Source organism: Pristiophorus japonicus, chromosome 9 (assembly GCF_044704955.1).
Source record: "Pristiophorus japonicus isolate sPriJap1 chromosome 9, sPriJap1.hap1, whole genome shotgun sequence".
Lineage (NCBI taxonomy): Eukaryota > Metazoa > Chordata > Chondrichthyes > Pristiophoridae > Pristiophorus > Pristiophorus japonicus.
In genome coordinates this window covers 67,022,398-67,049,052 of record NC_091985.1, presented here as the reverse complement: position 1 = coordinate 67,049,052, position 26,655 = coordinate 67,022,398, and the positions used below count along the sequence as shown (strand labels likewise).

At 41.0% G+C, this 26,655-nt stretch overlaps 2 protein-coding genes across 4 annotated transcripts in view; one reads left to right on the top strand and one right to left on the bottom strand.

Moving 5' to 3' along the window:
- The window catches only part of iars2 (isoleucyl-tRNA synthetase 2, mitochondrial), a 109,242-nt gene extending 91,304 nt beyond the window's left edge, over positions 1-17,938 (top strand). For all 3 annotated transcript variants that reach the window (XM_070889432.1, XM_070889433.1, XM_070889434.1), the window contains exons 18-23: positions 1,126-1,257; positions 2,073-2,179; positions 3,347-3,492; positions 3,630-3,820; positions 11,669-11,807; positions 12,995-17,938. In XM_070889432.1, coding sequence (XP_070745533.1) covers positions 1,126-1,257; positions 2,073-2,179; positions 3,347-3,492; positions 3,630-3,820; positions 11,669-11,807; positions 12,995-13,146 — 867 coding nt within the window. In that variant the 3' untranslated portion in view covers positions 13,147-17,938. The remainder of the gene's footprint in view (positions 1-1,125; positions 1,258-2,072; positions 2,180-3,346; positions 3,493-3,629; positions 3,821-11,668; positions 11,808-12,994) is intronic.
- rab3gap2 (RAB3 GTPase activating protein subunit 2 (non-catalytic)) overlaps positions 17,729-26,655 on the bottom strand; it is a 127,667-nt gene continuing 118,740 nt past the window's right edge. The window contains exons 31-35 of the mRNA XM_070889431.1: positions 26,159-26,377; positions 25,371-25,460; positions 23,304-23,519; positions 21,311-21,469; positions 17,729-18,614 (exon numbers count right to left, since the gene is read on the bottom strand). Of these exons, the coding sequence (XP_070745532.1) occupies positions 18,465-18,614; positions 21,311-21,469; positions 23,304-23,519; positions 25,371-25,460; positions 26,159-26,377 (834 nt within the window). The 3' untranslated portion in view covers positions 17,729-18,464. The remainder of the gene's footprint in view (positions 18,615-21,310; positions 21,470-23,303; positions 23,520-25,370; positions 25,461-26,158; positions 26,378-26,655) is intronic.

The window sequence follows — 26,655 nt, the reverse complement described above, 5'->3', positions numbered from 1 at the left end:
GCACATTGGAGCACTATTGGCTGTGCCATGGGGTATTAAGATGCAGGGTCAATCTTCACTATGCAAGGTTTTCAATCTGGTCTGCATTATGTGGGTAGGTGATGTGCAGGAAGCCATCCACATCCTGCAGGTGGAAGTAAAATTGGATTGATGGTTGCTATTGTGCATCTCCTGGCAGCCAGTTAAAGAGAGATCTGAAAGCTGGCTGCCATTTATTTTATTGGCAGCAGAGGGACCTGAAAACACTGGGGAGAATATGAAGGGATTGTCATATGAAGAAAGGTTGAGCAAGTTGGACCTATACTCATTGGAGTTTAGAAGAATGAGAGGTGATCTTATTGAAACATGTAAGATTCTGAGGGGGACTTGACAGGATAGATGCAGAGATGATGATTTCTCCTCGTGGGGGAATCTAGAACTAGGGGGCATAGTCTCAGAATAAGGGATTGTCCGTTTAAAACGGAAATGAGGAGGAATTTCATCTGAGGGTCGTGAATCTTTGGAATTCTCTACCCCAGAGAGCTGTGGAGGCTGGGTCATTGAATATATTTAAGGTTGAATATACTTTGAAAGATAAGGGCGTCTAGGGTTATGGGAAGAGGGCAGGGAAGTGTTGAGGCCAAGATCAGATCAGCCATGATCTTTTGAATGGTGGAGCAGGCTCGAGGGGCCAAATGGCCTACTTTTGCTCCTAATTCTTGTGTTCTAATATTGAGGTTTTATACCTTTCATTGGCGGGTAAATACTCTCAGAATAAAAATCAAAACAGTTTGTGAAAGCAGGTCTGTGTAGACGAAGAAGAAAGCTGCTTTGTTAAATTAACATGAAAATGGCATTTGTTACATTTTGAAAAGACATGCAAAAACAAGCAGGTGATGAGGATTTGGGAAGCAAATCTTCATTTCCACTGGTTAATGAATTAGTAACGAGAGAGTATAAACACAGGATTAGAACGAGAACATCAACAAGAATGTAAAACAAAAAAACAGGATTATTAAAATATGGAATGCTTCACACGTGGCTAATTCCATATTAAAGTTTATGGCAAAGACCATCCTACCTGGTGAAGAGAAACTTAGGAAGCTGCTAATTTATGCAATTACTTTATCGCTTCTGTTTTCTCAGTTACGGAATACATTACGGTTTATGTTGGGGAACCTTTGTAATTTTGATCCTGAAACCGAGGCAGTTCCAAGTGAACAAATGCTAATAGTGGATCAGTATATGCTTCATCTTCTTCAAGATTATAGTAGCAAGGTAACAGACCCAGAAATATTTGTTGTTCTTAAGGCACTAAATAACATTTTTCAAAAAAAGCACAACTGTACCGATTGTGGAATGTTTTAAATAATTCCCCCATTGATGTCAGAAAAAATGCAATGAACAATTGAACATAATGAATATATTAATCTTTTTTTAAATAAACAAAATTATTGCACTTAATTGTAGTTTCATGGTACTGAAACTAGAATGAACCCAGTTTTGTGGAACATCATATGTGTGTGTGAACAGGTTAATGGTGTTGGTGCCAGGTTTACTGATTGTATGGGAATCATTGATTTGATTGTATCTTGTCTCTCATCTTAAGGACAGCCCAGTGGAGATCGGGCAATCATGGCAGCAAACTTACCTAGCTGCGATTTTGACATACAAATATTTCAAATCACATGTGGGAGCTAAAAGATTTGAATCTGTATTCGAGCAGTAGAAGGGCAGTGTGCTAACTCACTGTGCCATCCAACTCTTCTTTCTCAATTCATTTTTTTTTATCAATGAATATTGCTGGCATGTACCAGAGGGAGAAAGTCATTGGGTCAGATTTTGAATGATTAACATAGTTCAAAGTTTTAGAGCTTTTTGTGAGTACAAGGGTTTGTGACTCTGGTCTAAAAAAGTAGATTATCAAAACTACCTGAGCAGAAAGGAACAACTTAAACAGGCCAGAAATGTCACGTTCATCAGTGGCAGATTTGAATTGAGGTTATTATTTCAGCTTTCTGTTTCTATTATGTTTTTAGGTCGCTGAAATGTGTACATTTTGCAATAGCCTGTTTTTTTTTTACATCTTTCAGGTTACAGTGGCTTATACACAGTATGATTTTGGAAAAGTTATTCGCCTTATGTTGGCCTTTATTAACAGAGAACTCTCTAACTTCTACTTCAGCATCATCAAAGATCGGTTAGTATAATATTCATAATTGCAATACAGGCAGTTGATTTACAAACCCAAACAAAAAGCCATTGTTTATTACGTATTTTAAATGTCTTCCAAATCAGGCCAAACACTTAAAACAAAACACTTGGTAGTAACAATATCCTAACAAAATTGTACAGTTTGCATTTAAAAAAAATTGTTTTTGGGTGTGGGCCCCGCAACAAAATCTGTGTTTACTGCCTATCTCCAGTTGCCCTGAGAAGGCATTGGTGGTCTTCTCCTTGAACTGCTACAGTCCCACAATGATATTAAGTAGGGAATTCCAGGATATTAACGCAATGATGATGAGTGAAAGGTGATGTATGTCCATGTCAGGGTGGTGTTAGACTTGGAGGTGATGGTATTCCCACAATATTTTCTTGAGTCCTCCTTGCTGGTAGAGATTGCAGATGAGGGAGGTGCTGTCAAATTGCTGCCGTACATCCTATCGATCATACGTGCTGCAGTCATACTACAACGGTGGTGGATATTCAGTCCAATGTCAGGGGCACCAATCAAGAAAAGCGCTCTGTCCTGGATGATGATGAGTTGCTTGATGCTGAGTATTGCATCACACTCCTGACTTGAGGCTTTAAGGGGAAAGAAGGTGAGCCACTCATTGCAGAGTACCCAGCCACTGTCCTGCTCTTGTTGCCACGGTGTTGATATGGCTGGTCTAGTTTAGTCTCAATCAACATAACAAACATATTATCTGGTCGTGGGAGTTTGCTGTGTGCAAGTTGGCTGCCACGTGTCCCATTACAACAGTGACGACACTCCAAAAATACTTCATTGGCTGTAAAGCGCTTTGAGACATCCGGTGGATGTGAAAGGCACTATATAAATGCAAGTTTTTTTTTCTGTGGTCACTGGTGATCTCCAAGATGTTGATAGTGGGGCAGCTCCGCGATAGTGATCCGGTTGAAAGTCAGAGGAGGTGGCTGGGCTTTCTCTTGTTCAGTACCTGGTGTTTACATGGCGTGATAGTTATCTGTCAGTCTTCAGCCCAAGCCTGGATGGTAACAAGGTCCTGCTGTAGGTTCTGCTGCTTCATTAACAGAGGAGTTGTGACTGGAGCTGATTTTTATTTTTATAGTCCTGCTGGAGATACCAGAGCGTATATTTCTAAACAATGTTTTATTAAAATTGCAGATTATACTGTGAAGATGAGAAGCACCCCAAGCGTCTATCATGTCAGACAGTTTTAGATCAAGCATTAGATGTAATCACACGGTCTGTAGCCCCAATTCTCCCTCATCTTGCAGAGGAGGTATTCCAGCACCTATCAAACAAAAAAGGTAGAATTTCTTTAATGCTGTTAATTGCATTTAGTAATATAAAATGATTGTTTTTGTGATTCAAAATACATTGAATGCTTATCTAAATCAAGAATACGGAGACAACAAACCTCTGTTGTTTCTTGTTTATTTTTCAGAGCCTCAGAGTGTGTTTCGCACGGGCTGGATAAAGACCAGTTCTGTTTGGAAGAAGCCTGGTGTAGCGGAGGCTATTGAGGGTGCTTGTGCGTTGAGAGATAGTTTCTTGAGCTCTGTCCCTGGCAAAAACACAACTGAGTATGATGTAACCATTATCATCGAGCCTAGTCTGCTGTTTGAGCTGATGGAGGTAATTCCAGGGCCCAAGTTTCGAGCCGCGCCTAGAACGGCGCAGTCCCGACCTGGACGCCCCGTTTTTCGCGCCACAAAGTGCGCCTACAAAAACCCCTCCGTATTCTCCACCTCCCTGCAGGTCCTCTGGCCCTCGGCGCAGCGCAGCAGGAGCTGTAGGGGGGCGGAGCCAGGTCCCTGCGCTGAAAACAGTGCCGGGACCTCTGCACATGCGCGCTACAGTGGGCACGCAAGTGCAGTAGCTCCAGGCGCCCAAAACTGTGTGGGAGGGGCCCGAAGCACGCAGCCCCTAGCCCTGGCCGAATGGCCTCACTGGGGCTGCGTGAATAAGGCTCCTCCCACGCCCAGCTCCTGCTTCCTCCCGACTCCCGCTCCTGCTCCCCCTCCCCCCCCGGACCCGAGCGCCGCTGCCGCTCCTGCTCCCCCCACCCCCCCCACCCCCACTGGACCGGACCCGACTCGACCCGACTGTCGCTCCCGCTCCCCCCCCGACTCGACCCGACTCTACTCCCGCCCCCGGACTGGATCCGACCTGACCTCCCCCTCCCCTCCCCGACCTCCTTCTTCCCCCCTCCCTCTTCCCCCCCCCCCCCTCTTCCCCCCCCCCCCCCCTCTTCCCCCCGCCCCGCCGACCCGAACCGAACCTCCCGACCCGACCCAACGCCACCTACCTGTAAATCTGGTGCTGGGGACGGGCCCTGCCCGAAATCTCGGGGCCGGCCCGTTCAGCCTTCGGTCCCGACGGCAAACCGCTTCCTGAAAGGCCTGCCTGAAGAACTTTCACACAGGTAGGAACATGGTTTATTTAATCTTTTCTTTGCTTATAAATTTTTATTCAGGTTGGATTTATTTGTATAAGTATAACTAAGGATTTATTGTAGAATTTAATGACTTCCCTTCCCCCCCTCGTTCCCGTTGCCTAATTTGTAACCTGCGCCTGAATTTTTAATGTGTAGACAAGGTTTTTTCAAGCGTACAAAAATCTTCACTTACTCCATTCTAAGTTAGTTTGGAGTAAGTTTTCACTCACGAAACTTTGAAATCAGACGTAAGTGGCCGGACACGCCCCCTTTTGAAAAAAAATTCTGTTCCAAAGTGAAACTGTTCTAACTGACTAGAACTGGAGCAAACTAAATGATGAGAATTCCGATTTCTAAGATACTCCGTTCTACACCAGTTGCTCCTAAAAATCAGGAGCAAATCATGTGGAAACTTGGGGCCCCAATCTTGATCACTTATATAAATGTAGTTTTCTCAACTGTTTTATTATTACGAGAAATTGGACATTGTTGTATCCGTTTTTTAGATGAGAAATGAGCATTACCGAGGCAAATCTCCGATTGGGGTCTTCGACGCACAATTTCCAGTGAAATTGCGGTTTGGGTGACTTTTAGTTCACCTCGGCAGACGCATGTACGAATACGTGTACAGTGACTGACAATCCCCTAGACTTGATGGCTTGTATCCTAGGATCTTAAGAGCAGTAGCGGCAGGGATTGTGGATGCATTGGTTGTAATTTACCAAAATTCCCTGGATTCTGGGGAGATCCCAACAGATTGAAAAGCTGCAAATGTAACACCCATATTTTAAAAATGAGGCAGACAAAAAGCAGGAAACTGTAGACCAGTTAGCCTAATATCTGTGGTTGGGAAAATGTTGGAGTCCATTATTAACGAAGCAGTAGCAGGACATTTGGAAAAGCAAAGTTCGGTCAGGCAGAGTCAGCATGGATTTATGAAGGGGAAGTCATGTTTGACAGATTTGCTGAAGTTCTTTGAGGATGTAACGAACAGGGTAGATAAAGGGGAACCAGTGGATGTGATGTATTTGGACTCCCAGAAGGCATTTGACAAGGTGCCACATAAAAGGTTACTGCACAAGATAAAAGTTCACGGGGTTGGGTGTAATATATGGATAGAGGATTGGCTAACTAACAGAAAACAGAGAGTCGGGATAAATGGTTCATTCTCTGATTGGCAACCAGTAACTAGTGGGGTGACGCAGGGATCAGTGCTGGGACCCCAGTTATTTACAATCTATATAAATGACTTGGACGAAGAGACTGAGTGTAATGTAGCCAAGTTTGCTGACGATATAAAGATGGGAGGAAAAGCAATGTGTGAGGGGGACACAAAAAATCTGCAAAAGGACATAGACAGGTTAAGTGAGCGGGCAAAAATTTGGCAGATGGGGTATAATGTTGGAAAGTGTGAGGTCATGCACTTTGGCAGAAAAAAATCAAAGAGCAAGTTATTATTTAAATGGAGAAAGATTGCAAAGTGCTGCAGTACAGTGGGACCTAGGGGTACTTGTGCATGAAACACAAAAAGGATAGTATGCAGGCACAACAAGTGATCAGGAAGGCCAATGGTATCTTGACCTTCATTGCAAAGGGGATGGAGTATAAAAGCAGGGAAGTCTTGCTACAGCTATACAAGGTATTGGTGAGGCCATACCTGGAATACTGTGTGCAGCTTTGGATAGGATATACCTGCTTTGGAAGCAGTTCAGAGAAGGTTCACTAGGTTGATTCTGGGGATGAGGGGGTTGACTTATGAGGAAAGGTTGAGTAGGTTGGGCCTCTACTCATTGGAATTCAGAAGAATGAGAGGTGATCTTATTGAAACGTGTAAGATTATGAGGGGGTTTGACAAGGTGGATACAGAGAAGATGTTTCCACTGATGGAGGAGACTAGAACGAGAGGGCATGATCTTAGAATAAGGGGCCGCCCATTTAAAACAGAGATGAGGAGAAATTTCTTCTCTCAAAGGGTTGTAAATCTGTGGAATTTGCTGCCTCAGAGAGTTGTGGAAGCTGGGACATTGAATAAATTTGACAGAAATAGACAGTTTCTTAAATGATATGGGGAGCGGGCAGGGAAGTGGAGCTGAGTCCATGATCTTATTGAATGGCGGAGCAGGCTCGAGGGGTGTATGGTCTACTCCTGTTCCTATTTCTTATGTTAGGTAAAAGACCCTTTGGTCCATCCATCTTGTCCATCCATCTTGTCCCACACAACTGTGATGCCTCGTTCATCAGAATATATAGACTCTGCACCGCACCCAAAACCATGTGAAGAACTGCTAGTCTGATAAAATTTTTAAATCGTGCTACACCTGTTGAATTGTGGGGCTGTAGGAGGTGGACCAGCAGCAAGGAAAACAGACCTGCAACTACTGGCACGAGAGTGAAGGACGGGGTGGCACAGAAGCCCTTGCATCAGATGTGTCTTCTGCAACAGAATGTCGACCTCCAACTCATTGAGGAGCAGTGTGTCCAGTGGCTGCAGCCCAGCACCAGGACATGCTCAGCACTGCCACGTAGAATCATAGAAAGTTACAGCACAGAAGGAGGCCATTTGGCCCATCATGTACGTGCCGACCAAAAAAAAGCTGTCCAGCCTAATCCTACTTTCCAGCTCTTGGTCCATAGCCTTGTAGGTTACAGGACTTCCAAGTGCATATCCAAGTACTTTTTAAATGCGATGAGAGTTTCTGCCTCTACCACCCTTTCAAACAGTGAGTTCTAGACCCACCACCCTCTATATGGAAAAAAGATCTCCACTCCCTTCCAATCCTTTTACCAATTACTTTAAATCTATATCCCCTGGTTATTGGCCTCTCTGCTAGGGGAAATAGGTCCTTCCTATCCACTCCATCTAAGCCTCTCTCAATTTTATACACCTTAATTAAGTCTCCCCTCAGTCTCCTCTGCTCCAATGAAAACAACTCCAGCCTATCCAATCTTTCCTCATAGCTAAAATTCTCCAGTCCTGGCAACATCCTCTTAAATCTCCTCTGTGCCCTCTCTAGTGCATCTTTCCTGTAATATGGTGACCAGAACTGTACTCAGGACTTCAGCTGTGGCGTAACTAGTGTTTTACAGTTCAAGCATAACCTCCATGCTCTTGTATTCTATGCCTCAGCTAATAAAGGCAAGTATTCCGGATGCCTTCGTAACCACCTTATCTACCTGTCCCACCACCTTCAGGGATCTGGCCAAGATCCCCCTGTACTTTTCAGTATCCTACCATTTATTGTGTATTCCCTTGCCTTGTTAGCCCTCCTCCAAATAAATTACCTCACACTTCTCCAGATTGAATTCCATTTGCCACTATTCTGCCCACCTTAGCAGTCCATTGATTTCTAACTGCAGTCACATGGCCAATTTTTGTATCATCTGCAAACTTCTTAATCATGCCCCCTACATTGAAGTCTAAATCATTGATATATACCACAAAAAGACAGAGACTTCGTACTGAGCCCTGTGAAATAGCCTTCCAGTCACAAAAACACCCATCGACCATTACCCTTTGCTTCCTGCCACTGAGCCGATTTTCGATTCAATTTGCCAATTTCCCTTTGGATCCCATGGGCTTTTACTTTTCTGACCAGTCTGCCATGTGGGACATTGTCAAAAGCCCTGCTAAAATCCATGTAGACTACATCAAGCGCACTATCCTCTTTGATTGAATTTTTTTTTGAGGAGTTAACAATCTAGTCAGACACGACTTTCCCTTTACAAATCTACACTGACTTGATTAATCAGTGCCTTTCTAAATTACAATTAATACTATCCCTCAGAATTTTTCCAATAATTTGCCTATCACTGAGGTTAGGCTGACTGGCTGTAATTACTTGATCTATCCCTTTCTCCCTTTTTAAATAACGGTACAATGTTTGCAGTCCTCCGGCACACCTGTAGCCAGAGAAGATTGGAAAATGGTTAGAGCCTCTGCTATTTCCTCACATGCTTCTCATAAGAGCCTGGGATACATTTCATAGAGGCGTAGCGACTTATATACTATCAAAGATGCTAAACCTCGTAATATTTCCTCTCTCTATGTTTGCCACTCATCTAATATTTCAAACTCCTTCTCCTTAACTACAATATCGGCATCCTCCCCCTCCTCTGTGAAGATAGACACACAGGGCCAAAATTTTCCTAACCTCTTTTTCTGGCGCCCTCACTCGAGCTGCGCCGCTTTTATCTGCCTCCAAGCGCACCAAAAAAAGACCTCCGTATTTTGGCCGCTCCCCAGCCTCTCCTCCGTCGTGGTGCAGCGTGGCCCAATGGATTGGGGGCGGAGCCAGGTCCTGGCGCTGAAAACAGTGTCGGGACCTCTGCACATGAGCGCTAGAGTTTGCGCACGTGCAGTAGCTCTTGGCAGGCCGTTTCTGCAAACGGGCACTGCAGGCTGTGTGGGAGGGGCCGAAGCACTCTGTCCCTAGCCCTGGCCGAATGGGCTCCCTCATCGGCGGCCCGCTGCGATCCCTAAGGGAGGACTTCTATTTTTTATTTGTTATTTACTGATTGCTTTAGGTGCAGGGTCCTTCTATTTTTTTTTATTATTTATTGATTGCTTATTACTGATTGATTTTGATGCTTTAGGGGCAGGGTTCCTTCTATTTTATTTGTTAATTAATTGCTTATTTTTGTGCTTTGTTTGGTGCTTTAAATATAGTTACTAGTACCAATTCATTAACTAAGTAAGGTCTTTCTGTGCGGACAAAAGTGGACACACACGCTGCCCTAAGTTAGTTTAGTACAACTTTTTTCTCGTCAAATTGACATAAATGGTGTAAGTGGCTGGGAACGCCCCCTTTTGAAAAAAAACTGACCTAACAAAAAACCTAACTAACTCATTTACACTGGCGCAAATGAAATGGCCATATTTGCAACTAAAAAGATACACCAGAAAAATCAAATTACACCTAAAAAAAACAGTGCAACTCATGGAGAAATTTGGGCCCAAAGTATTCATTAAGAACCATGCCTACATCTTCCACCTCCACCTTCCACCTCCACACACACATTACCTTTTTGGTCTCTTAATAGGCCCTATACTTTCTTTAATTATCCTTAGCTCTTTATGTATTTATAAAACATCTTTGGGTTTTCCTTGATTTTACTTGCCAATATTCTCTCATGCTCTCTTTGCTTTCCTAATTTGCATTTTAATTTCATCCCTGCACTTTTTATACTTCTCCAGGCTTTCTGCAGTATTTAGCTCTCGGTATCTGACATAAGCTTCCCCTTTTTGCCTTATCCTATCCTGTTTGCCCCTTGACATCCAGGGGGCCCTTTTTCTTTGTAGGGTCATATTTGCTCTGAACCATCACTAATACCTCCTTGAATGCCTCCCACCACTCTGACACACCTTCAAGTAGCTGTTTCCAGTCCCACTTTTGTTAAATCACATCTTGGCTTAGTAAAATTGGCCTCTCCCCAATTAAGAACTTTTACTCCTGGTCTACCGTTGTCCTTTTCCATAACTACACTAAATCTAACTGAATTATCACTACCATCAAAATGCTCTCCCATTGATACCACATCCATCTGCTCAGCTTCATTCCCGAAAACCAAGCCCAGAACCGCTGCTCTCTTGTTGGGCTTGCTACGTACAGGCTAAAAAAAGTTCTCCTGAATGCATTTTAGTGATAATTCAGTTAGATTTAGTGTTCTGCACCGTCTATACCTTTTACACCGATTCTATCCCAGTTAATAGTCGTAAAATCCCCTACTATTACTACCCTATTGTTGTTGCACTTCTCAGAAATTTGCCTACATATTTGCTCTTGTATCTCCCTGACTATTTGAGAGTCTATAGTACACTCTCAGCAGTGTGATTGCCCCTTTTCTGTTCTTCACTTCAAACCATATGGTGTCATTTGATGATCTTTCTAACATAACACATCCCTCCTCACACCTGTAATTGTTTCTTTAACCAATATTGCAAACTCCTCTCTCTTTTTTATCCCCTCTGCCTATGGCTGTAAAGGTCACCATGATCCTGAATTTCTATGACTCGGTTATTCCAGCCTGCAACAGGTGGCATAAATAACACGTCAATTTTCAGTCCATTGCTACATAAACCACGTCACAGATACCCTCTTCGACAACACAACCATTTTATCACCTTTCCTATGGAGGCAGCCAAACAAGAGAGCTCTGGGCTTTGCCCGAATTGTTGGTTCCCCACAGGTACAGGGAATTATTGTTCGCACACACCCTGTGACTCCATATGAAGACCCTGGTATTTTCGCTACTAGGAAGGGCTTCCCATTCTAAATGTGCAGCTTCTGTGTGACCAGAGGCAGCGGATCATGCAGGTCTGTGATTAGTTTCCTGGCAGTTGTCATGGGCTTTGTTCTGCACTAGTCCTTAATCCCCTATCTCTTCCACCCAGACCATCAAAGTAGTTATCTTTACTAAATCTTTATTAAAGAGAAGCTGCCTTATCTTGCAGACAATGAGGCAATAGCTACCATCCTGTAATTTAGAAGCCCAGTACAATGTCCATTTGAATCCCTTTAAAAATGCTCGCAGGACCAAATTTCTGTATTTGTCAGTCATGGATTTTGGTACATCTCATCAACTAGCATGCAATGTTTTTAATCTGTTCAGTTCTACAACACATTTTATTTGAGTGATCCACATAGCTATTTTGTTGTACACAAGAAATCAGCAAAATTAGTGAGATGTGGTAGGATTTTAAGCCACATGTGCTTATGGTCACTGTTTCTCCACACTCCTGTTGTAGCTCTAGAATTCAGCAAAAAAAAATGGGAGAATTGCCAATGGATTACTATTGTGCACCTTCTGGTTAACAAATTACACATCATTTGGTGCATGGTGCAGGATGTACCTCTTGACTGCAACAAATACATGTCTTATTTTAAAATATCTTCAAAGATCCATTTTTGTAAATATGTTGGCATTTTAGCCCATTCTTGCACATAATATGGACATGATTTTTGGACCCAATTTGGTGTTTGAGACTGCATCTCGTGTTTAAAAGTATGGCACTCAATATTCTAAGTTTACCTGTTTCTTGCCTCAAGCACCTGCAGGATGAGCAAACATCCAGTACTTCACAACTGAATGAGCTAATGATGGCATCACGCACAACGTTACTTACTAGTGTTCCTCGCGATCTGCCTGCAGATATAATTGAAGGAACGTTTGTAATCAATTTAGAAGGTAAACTAACTTTATACAGTCACCATTTCTTGTAATAGACCATCATTTTTGAATCTTAAATTTCCCTTCAACTTTGTATAAATTTGAAAAAACTACTTGTTAGAAGTAATAACTGGAAAGGTTCGATCAAATTAGAGAGGGAGTTTAGTGGAAATACACTAAATATAACTGACTCCACAGTATAATTCAAATAACAGACTAAATTGCAACTTTATCTTGGAAAAAGTTATTTTCCACACAATAGGTGGTATAAATAAGAACTGAAACTGCAATTCACAGTAGAATAAATGTATTCGCTCTCAACTAGCAGATTGCTATTCAGGTCAATTTTGAAACGGCTTGATCTGAAAATGTGGGTATGGAGTTGGTTCTGTGTATTGAGGTTCATATTTTATTAATTAACTTGAGCTTAAGGAAATTGATGAGGTATTAGCTGCAACCATGTTACCAGCACCCTGTAATATTAAAGCTTGGTTCAGTCGTTACTTCTTGCGCCAAATATTTAACAGATGTAACTTGAAATGTTGAATTTATTTTAAGCAAGAATTATGCAATAAATTAAGCAAATAGTGGGAATTTGGTGTTTGAAAAAAGAAAATCTATTATCAGATCATTTAAAATTGATTTGATTAAGAGGAATAGATTGTAGCATCACTGGAGACAGTGGCTTGAAAGGCCATACTGAAACATTGTTGGATTAATGACTATATTAATTCTGCTCATGAGCTCTTTCGAGTCAAATGCCTTAAATAATGAATGTTCGTAACATCTTCAACAGAAAAGGTGAAGGGGATGAACAAAAGGATGCTCAAACCATTTGATTTTCAAAAGTAATTTCACAACAATACAGAAATGTATAATGTGTGTGTTTGTGAATTCTTGTATGTAACTAGGAAATCTCCTATTGACCTGCCTTTGTAATTAAATTCTGCTCCATTTAGTGCAGCTAATGTTTGTATTAGTCACAACATCCTATTTGATCATTTTTCCCACTGCCTAAAGTGGTAATGGCGGACATAAAATAATAAATGGCAGGAAAAGAACTGAAGGTAGAGAGCTGGAAGAGCATGACTGCTTAAATTCTTGGGTGATACCAAAGTGATTTTTCCCTGCAGGAGGAACTGTTCTGTGAATGTTTATATACAAGAATGTTTTCATATTTACATGGAAATGTAATTATTTGACAGGTGGCGATATTATTGAAGAATCATCATATAAAGTAATTGTTCAATCGGCTGACAAAGAAAGGTGTCCTCGCTGTAAGAAACACACATCAGATTCAGAACTAACACCCTGCCCTCGTTGCTTGGAAGCCATTGCTGGAAAGTGGAGCACTTGACTTGTATGCCAAGAGATGATGAGCACTGAAAAAAAACAGGGACACATGGGCTAATATGCAATGTAAAACTAGCTTTCCCCACAAATGGCTAGTGCTACATAATGTCATCTTTGGATCCCCGCCTCAGGTCTTGTGTTCTCCTTGAATGGTTCAGATTTTGGTAGAGTTCTATTAAATCTACCATTTGAAAGTCACACAAATTATAAATAACTATTCACTTGGTAGTTGTGGATTCACAGGGCTTTAATATAGCCTAATATTAAGGATCATTATGCAGTTGAACCAAAAGTAAGATTTCTGTGGCAGTAATATGCAATTGCATTGTAGTGGAGGATGAAACTGGATCCTGACCAACTGGGAAATAATCTGAAACAAATGGGAGGATAGAGGGTTTGGTGATTCAGCAGGTCTAGATATAACACGTCTTGTTTTTGTAATTATCTGCCTGATAATTTGAAATTCAATTGTCGTGCTTTAAACCACTTCTCCACTACAGCTACTGCGGTGTGTACAGAGGGAAAAACATGGGTAATGATATCAACCATTAAGTTCATTTCCACTTTTCCCTGACTAGCATTAGATAAGGTGAAAGTTTCTACATTTTTGCTTTTTTGAATAACAAATGCTCTAAACTTGTATATGTTGATACAATCATGTCAAAAGACCGAATTGATTAGGAAACAATGTACACCAAGTGACTCTCTAACTAAATTTAATGGGGTTCCACCTAATGGTTTTGTTGCTCATCATAGTACAGGTTGATAAGGAATTAAATGGGATTGATGTGTAACAAAAGAAATGAACATTTTTATACAAAATAAGGTTTTCTGGATTTAAGAAACTTTTGACTCTTGGTTTTCTCATTGAACTTTACTTCGAAGTGAAGAAGGGTTTAATTAAACAGCAATTGCGGACTAGGAAAATCTAACATTTAGTGTACAATAATCAATTTGTATAAAGTGTTTTTTGGGTCAGAGCCAAATCACCATTTATGGATGGGATTGACCCCAACTATTGGATATTTGTAGGTTCTGTAGGCAGGAAGCTTTGGTTCTTGCACCCATTGCATGTAGGTGGGAGGGTTCCAAGATACCATTGGCCTTCCTGATCTCTTCATGCACAAGTACCCCCAGGTCCTGCTGTACTGCAGCACTTTGCAATCTTTCGCCATTTAAATAATAACTTGCTCTTTGATTTTTTTCTGCCAAAGTGCATGACCTCACACTTTCCAACATTATACTTCATCTGCCAAATTATTGCCCACTGTTGTACAAGTAGTTAATGTGGTTTCCAAAGAGATACTTGTACACAGCCAAAAAAAAACCTAAGAGCTAAGAGCTATCTAGTTGGCCTTCCACCATCGTGGTAGTTGCATGATACAATAATGGAGTTGCCCAATTATGACAGTTGATCTCTATCAATTAGTTTACAACAGACCCAGACAGGGGAGAGAGTCTTCTCTTTCTCTCTTCCCCCCCCCCCCCCCCCCCCATTAGAAGCTTTGGGATCTATACTTCCAAAGTCACTTGTTCCTCCCAAACATGCTAAGCTTACCATATGTCATGTCTCAAATTACTCATCTACTGTATCCCGAAATATTTTCTGAGAAATGTATCTAATTTTCATATGAATGAATCAACACTGTCGGCATGCTCAGGTATCTCCCATTGCTTAAGCACTCGCTCATTGAAATGATATTTCATAGAGAAATTTACAGCACGGAAGGAGGCCAGTTCGGCACATGTCTGTGCCATCTGACAAAATGCTTTCTAGCTCTTGGTCTGTAGCCTTATAGGTTACGGCGCTTCCAAGTACTTTTTAAAATGTCGTGAGTGTTTCTGCCTCTACCATACTTCCAGACCCCCCCACCACTCTCTGGGTGAAAATATTTCCCTTCATATCTCCTCTAAATCTCCCCCCAATTATTTTATTTAAATCTATGTACGCTGGTTGTTGACTCCTCTGCCAAGAGAAACAGGTCCTTCCTACCCAGCCTGTTCAATCTTTCCTCGTAGCTAAAATTCTCCAGTCCAGACAATAGTGGTAAATCTCCTCTGTACCCTCTCTAATCGATCACATCCTTCCTGTAATGTGACAACCAGAACCGCATGTAGTATTCTAGCTGTGGCCTAACTAGTGTTTCATACAGTTCAAGCATAACCTCCCTACTCTTGCGCCTCGGCTAATAAAGCCCAGTATTCTATATGCCTTCTTAACCACCTGACCTACCTTCAGCGATCTGTGGACATGCACGCCAATGTTCTTTCCTTCCTCTACATTTCAGTGTCCTACCATTTAATGTGTTAGCCTGCCCCAAATACATTACTTCATACTTCTCTGGATTGAATTACATTTGCCACCGTTCTGCCCACCCGACCAGTTCATTGATATCTTCCTGCAGTCTGCAAGCTTTCTTCATTATTAACCACAGCTGATTTTAGTATCATCTGCTAATCTCTTAGACTTGAATATAGGGGGTATGATTACGTATACCACAAAAAGCAAGGGACCCAATTCTGAGCCCTGTGGAACCCCACTGGAAATGACCTTCCAGTCACAAACACCCATCAACCATTACCCTTTGCTTCCTGCCTCAACCAAGTTTGGATCCAACTTGCCACTTTGTCTTGGATCCCATGAGCTTTTACTTTAGTGACCAGTCTGCCACATGGGACCTTATCAAAAGCCTTGCTAAAATCTATATGCACTACCCTCCTTGTCACCTCCTCAAAAAAATTCAACCAAATTAGTCAGACACGACCTTCCCTTAACAAATCTGTGTTTTTCTAAATGAAGATTTATCCTGTCCTTCAGATTTTTTTTCCAATAATTTGCCCACCACCGATGTTGGGCTGACTGGCCTGTAATTACTCAGCATATCCCTTTCTCCCTATTTAAACAAAGGTACAACATTAGCAGTCCTCCAGCACCACACTGTAGCCAGAATGGATTTGAAAATGGTCAAAGCCTCTGCTATTTCCTCTTTTGCTTCTCAACAGCCTGGGATACATTTCATTGTTTTTCAAAGCTGCAAAGCCCCTTAATACTTCCTCTCTCTTTATTTTATCTAATATTTCACACTGCTCCTCCCTGATTGCAATATCTGCATCACCCCTTTCGTGAAAACAGACACAAAGTATTCATTAAGAACCATATCCACATCTTCCTCCTTGGTCTCTAATAGGCACTACTCTTTCTTTAGTTATTTTTTTGTTCTTAATATGTTTATGAAACATCTTTGGGTTTTCCTTGATTTCATGCTCTCTCAATTTCCTTTTTAATTTCACTTTTGCACTTTCTATACTCTTCTCGGGTCTCTGCAGTATTGAGCCCTCGGCATGTCATAAGCCTCCCTTTTTCTCTATCATAACCCTGTATGCTCCTTGACATCTAAGTCCCACTCTTGCTTGAAGGGAACATACTTGCTTTGAACCCTCATGATCTCCTTGAATGCCTCCCATTGCTCTGACACTGATTTACCTTTGCTGTAGATTAGTTTTGAATTTACCTCGATTCAAGTACAGGTGATGTCCTTTGGTTCTACTGATTTTTGATCATGGTCTATTTATCAAGTTCCTTTAGAAGTATGAACATGGCAATGTGAGCATCTATCCAATTTATAAAATTGCTCGTTCGATCTTAATTTTTGCTTTATGGTGAAAGGAAATGTTGCCAATTATCTCACAACTGGTTAATTTAATGGAAAACAGCAAATGGGATTTTACATAGAAAATAGGTGCAGGATAAGGCCATTCAAGCCTGCACCACCATTTAATAAGACCATGGCTGATCATCACCACAGTACCCCATTCCTGCTTTCTCTCCATACTCCTTGATCCCTTTAGCTGTCATGGACATATCTAACTCCCTCCTGATGCCAGTTCGTTAAATATATTCCACAACTCTCAGTGAAGAAGTTTCTCCTCATCTTGGTCCTAAATGGCTTATCCCTTATCCTTAGACTGTGACCCCTGGTTCTGAGCTTCCCCAACATCAGGAACATTCTTCCTGCATTTAGACACCAGGCCCCAAACAATTCAGCCAGGATTGTCCACTGTGCTCCAGTTGTGATTTTCCAACTATTAAAATGAACTAGCAGAGAATTTGACTGAAGTGGAAAATTCTGGCCTTATTGGGAATTACATTCTCCTCCAAAGATAACAGTTGCATTAAGGCTATTTCAAATTGGGCTTCCTACTTGCCTGCCAAGCCATCATTTAGATAGCCTTTTGCCACCAAATATCATGCTTGACATGGTAGCGCTTTAAAGAGCAGAGCTTGGTCTTTTTAAATGTCACTTGCATTCCCCATTCTGCATGGCCTGTTTTAAAAAAAAATGCACAATATTGACAATGTAAAAGCCGGTGAGCAACCTTTGCAGGATCTCGGAGACCATGTCACAACCGCGCACCTTAGCAGGAACATTGGTAATATTAGGCATTACATCTCAATGCTGTAATGTTTTCCTCCAGTTTATAAACCATGTATATTTTAACAAACTAGCTCACAGCTTCCGTCAAATATTTCATGTCACTCCAATTATTAACACATTGAGAGAGCGTAAACAAAAAGCAACTCAGCATGGGTTCAAGTGTTTTTATTTGGTTACTGAGCAATAATTTACAATCTTACAGTTGGTTTATGCCCACCGATTAGTGTGGAAATGGCTGACTGTACACACATTACTGGTGTCTGATCACTGTTCATTTTGTTAACTTGTACAAATGGATATTGTTTTAGAGCAAAAAATTGAGGGAATAAAAACTTGTCTTTACATTAACAAAAACTCAAATTTTGCCTTTTGTTTTAGTGTGACAGAAGTTATGTGAAAAGGCTTCATTAAATAGTCATCACTATTGGTGTATGGTTTAGGTTATGTACTGAGAAAAATATATTGCAATATTTCTCTATCCTTTTTTTGCTCCTAGAGTAGGATTAGAAACCATAGGTGTATGGCTCACTATAAACATCCAGAAAATAAGACCACACATTATGTAACTCATTCACTACATAATACCTTATGATACAGACTTGCTTCAGCTGACATCTATTCTGTATAGCTTTAACAGCACAATATCTTCTGCGACTGATGCCATCTTTTAGCAGTAAAATGACATAGCAGAAGCCAAGCTTGCTGGTATGTAAACATGGACATGCAAAATGTATTTAGGCATTAGAATATCAAACATAATAACAGGAAACTAAAGAGTCCAACAGAACCCTTTCAAGAACATGATTATTTGCAACAGAAAATGGCTCATTTACATCAAAATGATCCAAGCTCTTCAGATCTGGAGACCATTTAAATAAAAATCTTGTCACAAGGAGGATATGGCTTCGACTGCTTCTAACAAATGCAGCACCAGGCTGTACTGCCCATGGTTTTCAGGTAAGAGTTCTATCACCTTGCTCACCAGTCTAGCTGTTGCTACAATTGGCACATCCGTGTTCTGAAGATCCCGAGGATCCTGGAAATTGTACAAAATGTGATTAATAGAAGGCAAGAAAGAAAGTTAGTCATGCACAATACACCAATTATTTTACATACTAGGAAAGGATTACAAACATGACATTTTAAAGAGCTTGGAACTATCACTTAATTTTTTACAGGGTTCTGGTAGTCCATAGTAACTTTGGTGGAAGATCTGCAGAATCCAAGATTCCATGCAATTAATGTTAACCTGTACCATAGTTACTGCTCACCCATGTCAAGACACGCACATCCTTACAGTTCAGCAGGATGCAGACAAGATGTTACTTACATTTTAAAGCCTTGCCCCACAAATACATCTTCAAAGATTTCACTACCATAATATAAACATGGTAATTTACTGACACCTAGAAATACAGCACTATTATAGTGGGAGAAGAGATAGTGCAGAGGTAACAACTGCAGATACTTTCACCTAGTAAGCCTGGCTACCAAAGCTAACCTTGGTAGCCAAGAGCTGCAGTAATAATCTGGTGCTTGCTCATCTCATTTCACCTCAAACATTGTCATTCAATTACAATAAGGGTTAAATGAAAATTGGCCAAAAAATTGCTGAAATGTTGAACAAAAAAGACTTGATACTTAAGAGTTACTTTATAGACAAGGATTGCAAATTCAGCATGACTGATACTCAATTGAGGGAAGTATTTTATTTTAATATTTTTGCATTAAATGTGAGGCTCCAATGTGATTACAGCACATTTGAGAGCTAAAATGTTATTGCACAGAACTTACTCCTCCAATTCTGTGATTCCCTTGCTCATCTGGTGCGAAGCATTGTAGAATCTATCCTGTGAAAAAGTTAATCCTGCCCTATGGAAATGGAGTTGTCCACATGATAAAATGCAGGGGTCTGGTAAGAATTTTGAGTATATTTAGATGTGCTCAAGATATTCTAAGATAAACTTGTATTTTTTACATATTAAAGTACCTGTTTGTACTACCATTATTTTAATGGATCAGTAAGGTTTAGGAAATAAACTAAACTGCTGATATGGTAGGTTAATAGACTGCTTGCTATTAGCTTTCTGAATTTAAATATGGCATCCATTGTTGGGAACTTAACCATTAAACTTGAAAAACTACTTGGTACTTTTTTCCCCATCCTCTCCTTAGTGAAAATTTACATCTGTATACTGGGTCTGTTGCAGACTTAAGATACCTGGGCCAGACAGTTCTGCAGGACATTGTTAATGTCTGACCAGCCAATCTGGAGGGATAGAACTATCAATAGTGGCTAAATTCTTCCCACTAGGCTTTAAATAATCGCCAGCAAATGCCCCAACGGGTTGACAAGCAGCAGCAAATCACAATCTTTCAGCTGGTTCATTTTGGGTTTCCCCATGCATGCGCACACTCGAATCCAAAAATGTTGGCTTTGGCAATTTCTACCCAGGCTGTGCGCATCCCACATTGGGCAAACAAACATTCTACAGGCAGATTTCTCAGGAGCTCAATTCAGAGACTAAAACTGGATGGGTTTCCACGTATATCTGTTGCTGAACTGACTTTATAGAAATAGTCCTTAAACATAAATCTCCCTTTCCATCAACTTTTATACAAGTTCAATTTGATATGGTTTATTCACACCAGCAATTGCTTATGAGAAATAAGGCAACGATTTCTACAAATGAGTCATTGCTGAAATGTCCCAAATCAACATTCAATTCTTAGTGACTTACTGATGACAATTCATCAACATAGGCAGTCCCTTGGAATCGAGGAAGACTTGCTTCCACTCTAAAAATGAGTCCTTAGGTGGCTGAACAGTCCAATATAAGAACCACAGTCCCTGTCACAAGTGGGACAGATAGTCGTTGAGGGAAGGGGTGGGTGGGACTGGTTTGCCGCACGCTCTTTCCGCTGCGTGCGCTTGGTTTCTGCATGCTTTCAGCGATGAGACTCTAGGTGCTCAGCGCCCTCCCGGATGCACTTCCTCCACTTAGGGCGGTCTTTGGCCAGGGACTCGCAGGTGTCAGTGGGGATGTTGCACTTTATCAGGGAGGCTTTGAGGCTGTCCTTGTAACGTTTCCTCTGCCCACCTTTGGCTCATTTGCCGTAAAGGAGTTCCGAGTGGAGCGCTTGCTTTGGGAGTCTTTTGTCTGGCATGCGAACAATGGGGCCTGCCCAGCAGAGCTGATCAAGTGTGGTCAGTGCTTCAATGCTGGGGATGTCGAGATAGTTAAGACAATACTCTGATGACAATTAGCACATCTCTATCTCAGTTATAAACTTTCTTCAATATACTTGAATGAAGCAGTAAAATGCTCAAAGCTCCTAAATTACTGTATTGCAGGTGCCAAAATCCACGCAGACCAGGAGACTAAACACAGATTGGGTGATCGCTTTGCGGACCACCTTTGTTCAGTGCATAAGTGTGACCCCGAGCTTCCGGTCATGTGTCACTTTAATTCTCCGCTCCACTCCCACTCTGACCTCGACCTCTTGCACTGTTCCAACGAAGCTCAACGTAAGCACAAGGAATAGCACCCCATCTTTCGATTTGGCACTTTACAGCCTTCTGGACTCAAGTTCAATAATTTCAGACCATAACCTCTGGCAAAAAAAGTTCATGGTTTCGAAGTCTTCATGCACAACAGTATTTTTTCAATGTGTGTTTGTTCTTTTAGCAATATATATTCTATGAACAAAAAGTTAATGTTAAATACTCACCATGGCCTTAAGCCACGTGCACAACATTGGAGGGAGTCTGGCCAGCAGCTCCATGCCTTCCTTAGTTTGAGTATGAAGTAAAGCATATGCAAGTCTCTGCCCCGTCAGCACAAGCAACTGGGATGCCAGGACCTCTTGATCATGCACCTGGAGAAGGGCCTGGATGGATGACAAATGAAAATCAGGTTATACAGACACTGACTGAAATCCTTTTACTTTAGAGACAAACTAAAAAGTTTTGATTAGACAATATTCACCAAAAATGTGTTTCTCAAAATTATTCTGGAATAACAAGGGGACACATTTGTTACAAACATAGCTAATACAACCTGGTATAAATCTCTACATTTTGTTCACTATACCCATCTTTATTCTGGGTAACTTTTCAATATCCCAAACTTGATTACATGTTTTCTGTAGTAAAAGAGTCTAATTTAACTACATTTATAAAACATACTCTATCTATTCACCTATAAGGCCAACCATATACTTACCAGCCCCCCAAAATATACAAACCATTATTTGCCCATGCTCCCCAGGGAGCAGGAAATTGATTTTAATGAACACTGATTGTTGCATGAGTTACCACCTCTACACGGACAGTAATTGGGAGACCACGAGAGAGCCATGTGTCACGGGAGCAAGGCCCTGCCTGGAATAGATAAATACACTCCCCAGTCTGTGCTACAGTACTATCCATCACAATGGTTGACATACATGACAACCCCCCTGCTCTCCCCAACAGGGACCCAAATTGTTAGTCTTATACCCAAGTATATACATAAACCTGACCCAAATATTTCAGTTTAATGAAAAGAAATTAAAGTTCAGACAAATGAGATTCACAATACAACCCTAATCAAAACTGCTACTCAGACAAATGTGAGCAACCTACGGAACAAGTCAGGCAAATACTCAAACGCAAAATACTGCAGATGCTGGAAATACTCAGGTCAGACAACACCTGTGGAGAAAGAAATATTCAAGATGCCTACCCTAGACTTACTATGTGGAGAACGATAAGCATGCTCTCATTGCACCACTTCATAGCCCACAGGGTGTAGGAGAACCCACACAGTCTCTGATGTACAAGTATTAGCTCGGCTCATTGGTCGCACTCTTGTCCTTGAGTCAGAATCAGAGTTGTAGGTTCAAGCCCCACTCTAAGACTAGAGCAAATAATTGAGACTGGCACTTCAGTAGATTACTGAGGGAGTGCTACACGGTTAGTCTTGGAATATGCGAATAAATCAGGGCTCCATCTGCTCGTTTAAATAGATGTAAAATATCCCATTGCACTTTTGGAAGAGGAGTAGGGGAGTTCTGGTGTCCTAGCCAACATTTATCCCTCAATCAACACCACCAAAAAGAGATAAATCATTTATCTAATTTCTGCTTGTGGGACCTTGCTATGCATAAATTGTCTGCCATCTTTTCCTACACAATAGTGACTATACTTCAAAAGTAATTCATTGGTCATAAAGTGTTTTGTGATGTACGGAGACGAAAGGCACTATATAAATACAAGTTCATTGTAGGTGACCATCAGCAGGTAATTGAAGAGCTGCAGTTTAATCAGCTTCACCAATACTCCGGATAGATTCCACTCTCAATGTCACAGACGGCAACTCTAATTTCAGCTATACAGTGACTCGTGTACTGTACCTTTCTTCGAGGGTATTTAGTGTCAGTTTGGCTGCTCTGTCTGCCATTATTGTTTGTGGAACCTTGTGTAAAAATTGGCTGCCACATTTGCCTATATAACAGTAACTACACTTCATAAATAGTTAATTGGCTATGAAGCACTTTGCAATATCCTTAGGATGTGAAAGGACTATACAAAAGCAATTAGTTCTTAATTATTAGCTGCAGTAGGCTAGGCATCCTGATCCATTCTATTGAGGAAATACAACCAAGAAAACATCTCAGGTACTCTATATTACTTTAATGATACATTTTAAACAAATGACTGAAATATGGATATACTTGTTACCTCTTCACCAATCTGGTCAATTCCATGACTGTACAGCTCACATACATGATGTCGCCGGATAACATCCTCATTCACTTGGAGGTTCTGAGCCAGCTCCACTGCCACTGATGGCCAGTCTTCATTTTGCTCTCGATGAGGTTGTTGTTCAGAAGTACACTCAGTCTTTGGAGGTTTTATTAGTTCCTGCACTGCAGCACTGACTAATTTCATTAGGAACTGGAAGGAAATAGACATAAGTCACTGCAATGCAAAGTAATTAATTATATCTGGAAGACATGATCAAGTGCTATACAAATACAGGTCCTTTGTTTCTTCAAACCATGGGGCGAAGAAAATACTGCATTTTGTGCGCTCAAGGAGAGAGGCACTAGTTTTGGAACATTTTACATTTTTAAGCACCTCGTATCAGAATCAGGTACTCCCACCTCAGCTGTAGAATGAAACTCCATGGGGAGAAATTGGCCAGCCTTGTGCACGTTTTTTCAGCGATATTTCACCTTTTTTGCCGGTAAAAGGTGCTCACCTAAATTGGCCAAAATTAACGACTGGCAGTTTTGAAATATCGCCGAAAAGCGGATCGACGACGTGCAACACCCAAAAAAATTTAACCACTTAAAATTGACCGTTCGGCGGACCCGCACTCAGTGAAAAAAGCCTGCATTGAAGCCCCAGAAACAGCGGTAGGGCTAGAATTTCCCCAATGCCCGCCAGTGCTCGATTGCTGCCCAAAAAAAACGCTAAGGCTGGGAAGATTATCGTCAGGAAAACTTCGCTCCTCAAAAAAAATCTGTCCAGCGAAAAATATGGGCCTTGCAACCTCCAATCTGGGCGGAAAAGTGCAATTTCGGCAAGATTGGGCAGTGCCTAAAGAAAATAGGTGAAAAATGTAAAAATCTATAAAAATTTAGACCGAGGCTGCGGTTTGGGCCTAACACCAAAAAAATTATAAAAAAACAAAAACATTCCCAAGACATTTAAATTAAATCACCCCAACGGATTTCAAAAATAGTCAAAAACCAATCACTTTCCTTTTTCTTGCAGACCTACTTACCGTCCAGCTGTGCTGATCCTCGTGGGCGTGTTTTAAAAAATGTTTTTCGTACTTACCTATGGGTCGCCGCTCAGCCAAAGATCGCGCCAGGGCAATCTGTGGATGGTGCACGCCGGCGGTCTGCTCCCCAGCAATACTTCAAAACATGCCTCAAGCTGGGGAATTTTTAGCCAATCCAGTTCTTGGCCAAAACGGCCAATATCACCGAGAAACCAGGCAGTGAATCAGTGCAATTCTAGCCCATTTCTTTTAATTCTTTTTCAGTGGTTTATTAGTTAATTGTATAGTGAATGTTCTCTGATTTGTTTTTAATTTTTGCAATTTTTTTTTGCGTTTTCTCCCCTCCCAGGGCCTGTACTTTTGACAGTGATAAGCCTTGGGCTAAAGTTGGCGAGGACCACGGTTTCCAACGCGAATCCTCGTGCAACGCCGATTTTTATTTTCGGGCGCATTTTATTTTATTGCCAATTTTACCCCCTTAAAAAATGGCTACGTTTTTAGTGGTATTTATTCTGAAAAATGACAGTAAAAAAACGATAGCATCAAAAACAGAATTTCTAGCCCTATGTCTTTTAGCAATTCTGTGGCCTGTCTGCATAATTACTACATTAGTGCCGTATAAGCAATAGTTTTTGTGCTGTGGATCAAAACGGCTCAGACTAACTTCGTATAGAGACTTCACATCAGTATGGGCTGAATTTGTACCTCAGATCCAAGAAATCAATCAGTTCCTAAGCAAATGCAGCATGAAATCTTATGATTGATGTCAATTTACAAGCAATAATGTTTTAGTTGCTCAGCACAAGCAAGGTAGATCTTACAATATCTCCATAGAATTGCGTACCAAATGATTCTGAGGATGAGAAAAACTGTTACATCACACTTTTTTAGTGTGCCAAGCACAGATGCAAATTTTCATTCATTTATCATTTCCAAATTCTAATACAAAAGGTTTATTTTCTCTTAATTCCAATGATTGTCTCAATGAGCAACAACCCTCTCGATGATTTCATTACCTGTTGTCTGAGGGAGACTATGTTAGGATCCATATCTCCACTTGGCAGCAACTGGATTGATGTCAGCTCCTTGAAAAATGCATTTTTGCCCTAGAAATAAAGACACAACACAAAGTATGAGACTGCTTTTTTGGCCCAGGACAGAAGGATAGAATTTTCAACTTCCAGTTATGATGTTGGGGAAGTCCAGAACCAGGGGACACAGTCTAAGAATAAGGGGTAAGCCATTTAGGACCGAGATGAGGAGAAACTTCTTCACTCAGAGAGTTGTTAACCTGTGGAATTCTCTGCCGCAGAGTGTTGTTGATGCCAGTTTATTGGATATATTCAAGAGGGAGTTAGATATGGCCCTTACGACTAAAGGGATCAAGGGGTATGGAGAGAAAGCGGGGAAGGGATACTGAGGTGATGATCAGCCATGATCTTATTGAATGGTGGTGCAGGCTCGAATGGCCTACTCCTGCACCTATTTTCTATGACAAGAATTAGATGATAAAATTATCCTTTAAAGCAGCTCTATTTTATTTGCACATTTCAGAACAGTGCTGAATAGTATATATATATAAAAAAAATATATAGTGCAATGAACATGGAAAAAAATAGTTAAATTCTAATTTGTGCTATGTGGAAGACTTGTAACATAGGTTAAATTTTGCATTTTAAAAAGCATAGCATGTACCAACCGTTAGTATTAATAAAAGATTCCAAATCTAATAAAAAAACACGACTATCTTTCAGTATACAGCATGTTAGGCAGTAAATGAGATATTAGCTTTCAAGTATCATACCTTACTGTCAAATAGGCTAAATATTTTGACAGATTTCATCCCAAACAGCATGATTCCATGCATAATGACAGACAGAATGTAGTGGTGTTGAACCAATGGGTAATGGACATGTCTTTGTTCAAGAGCTAGATCCACTATTGAAGTTGGACCCTCTACAGTTGACCAGGTGTCCTCTATGTCCAGAAATGGTTCCTTCATCTCATCGCTGCTAACTTCAGCCTGATGTATTTTAATTTTTTTTAATAAAAAAGAACATAAAGGAGGTGCTTAATTTAGTAGCAACTATATAAAAGTTTACCCACATATATTTCCAAATGCTACATAGAACGTACAACACAGAAACAGGCAATTTGGCCCAACTGATCCATGCTCCACACAAGTCTCTTCCCACCCCAACAGCATAACCTGCTATTCCTTTCTCCTTCATGTGCTTATCTAGCTTCCCCTTAAACGCATCTACGCCTTTCACTTCAGCTACTCCTTGTGGTAGTGAATAT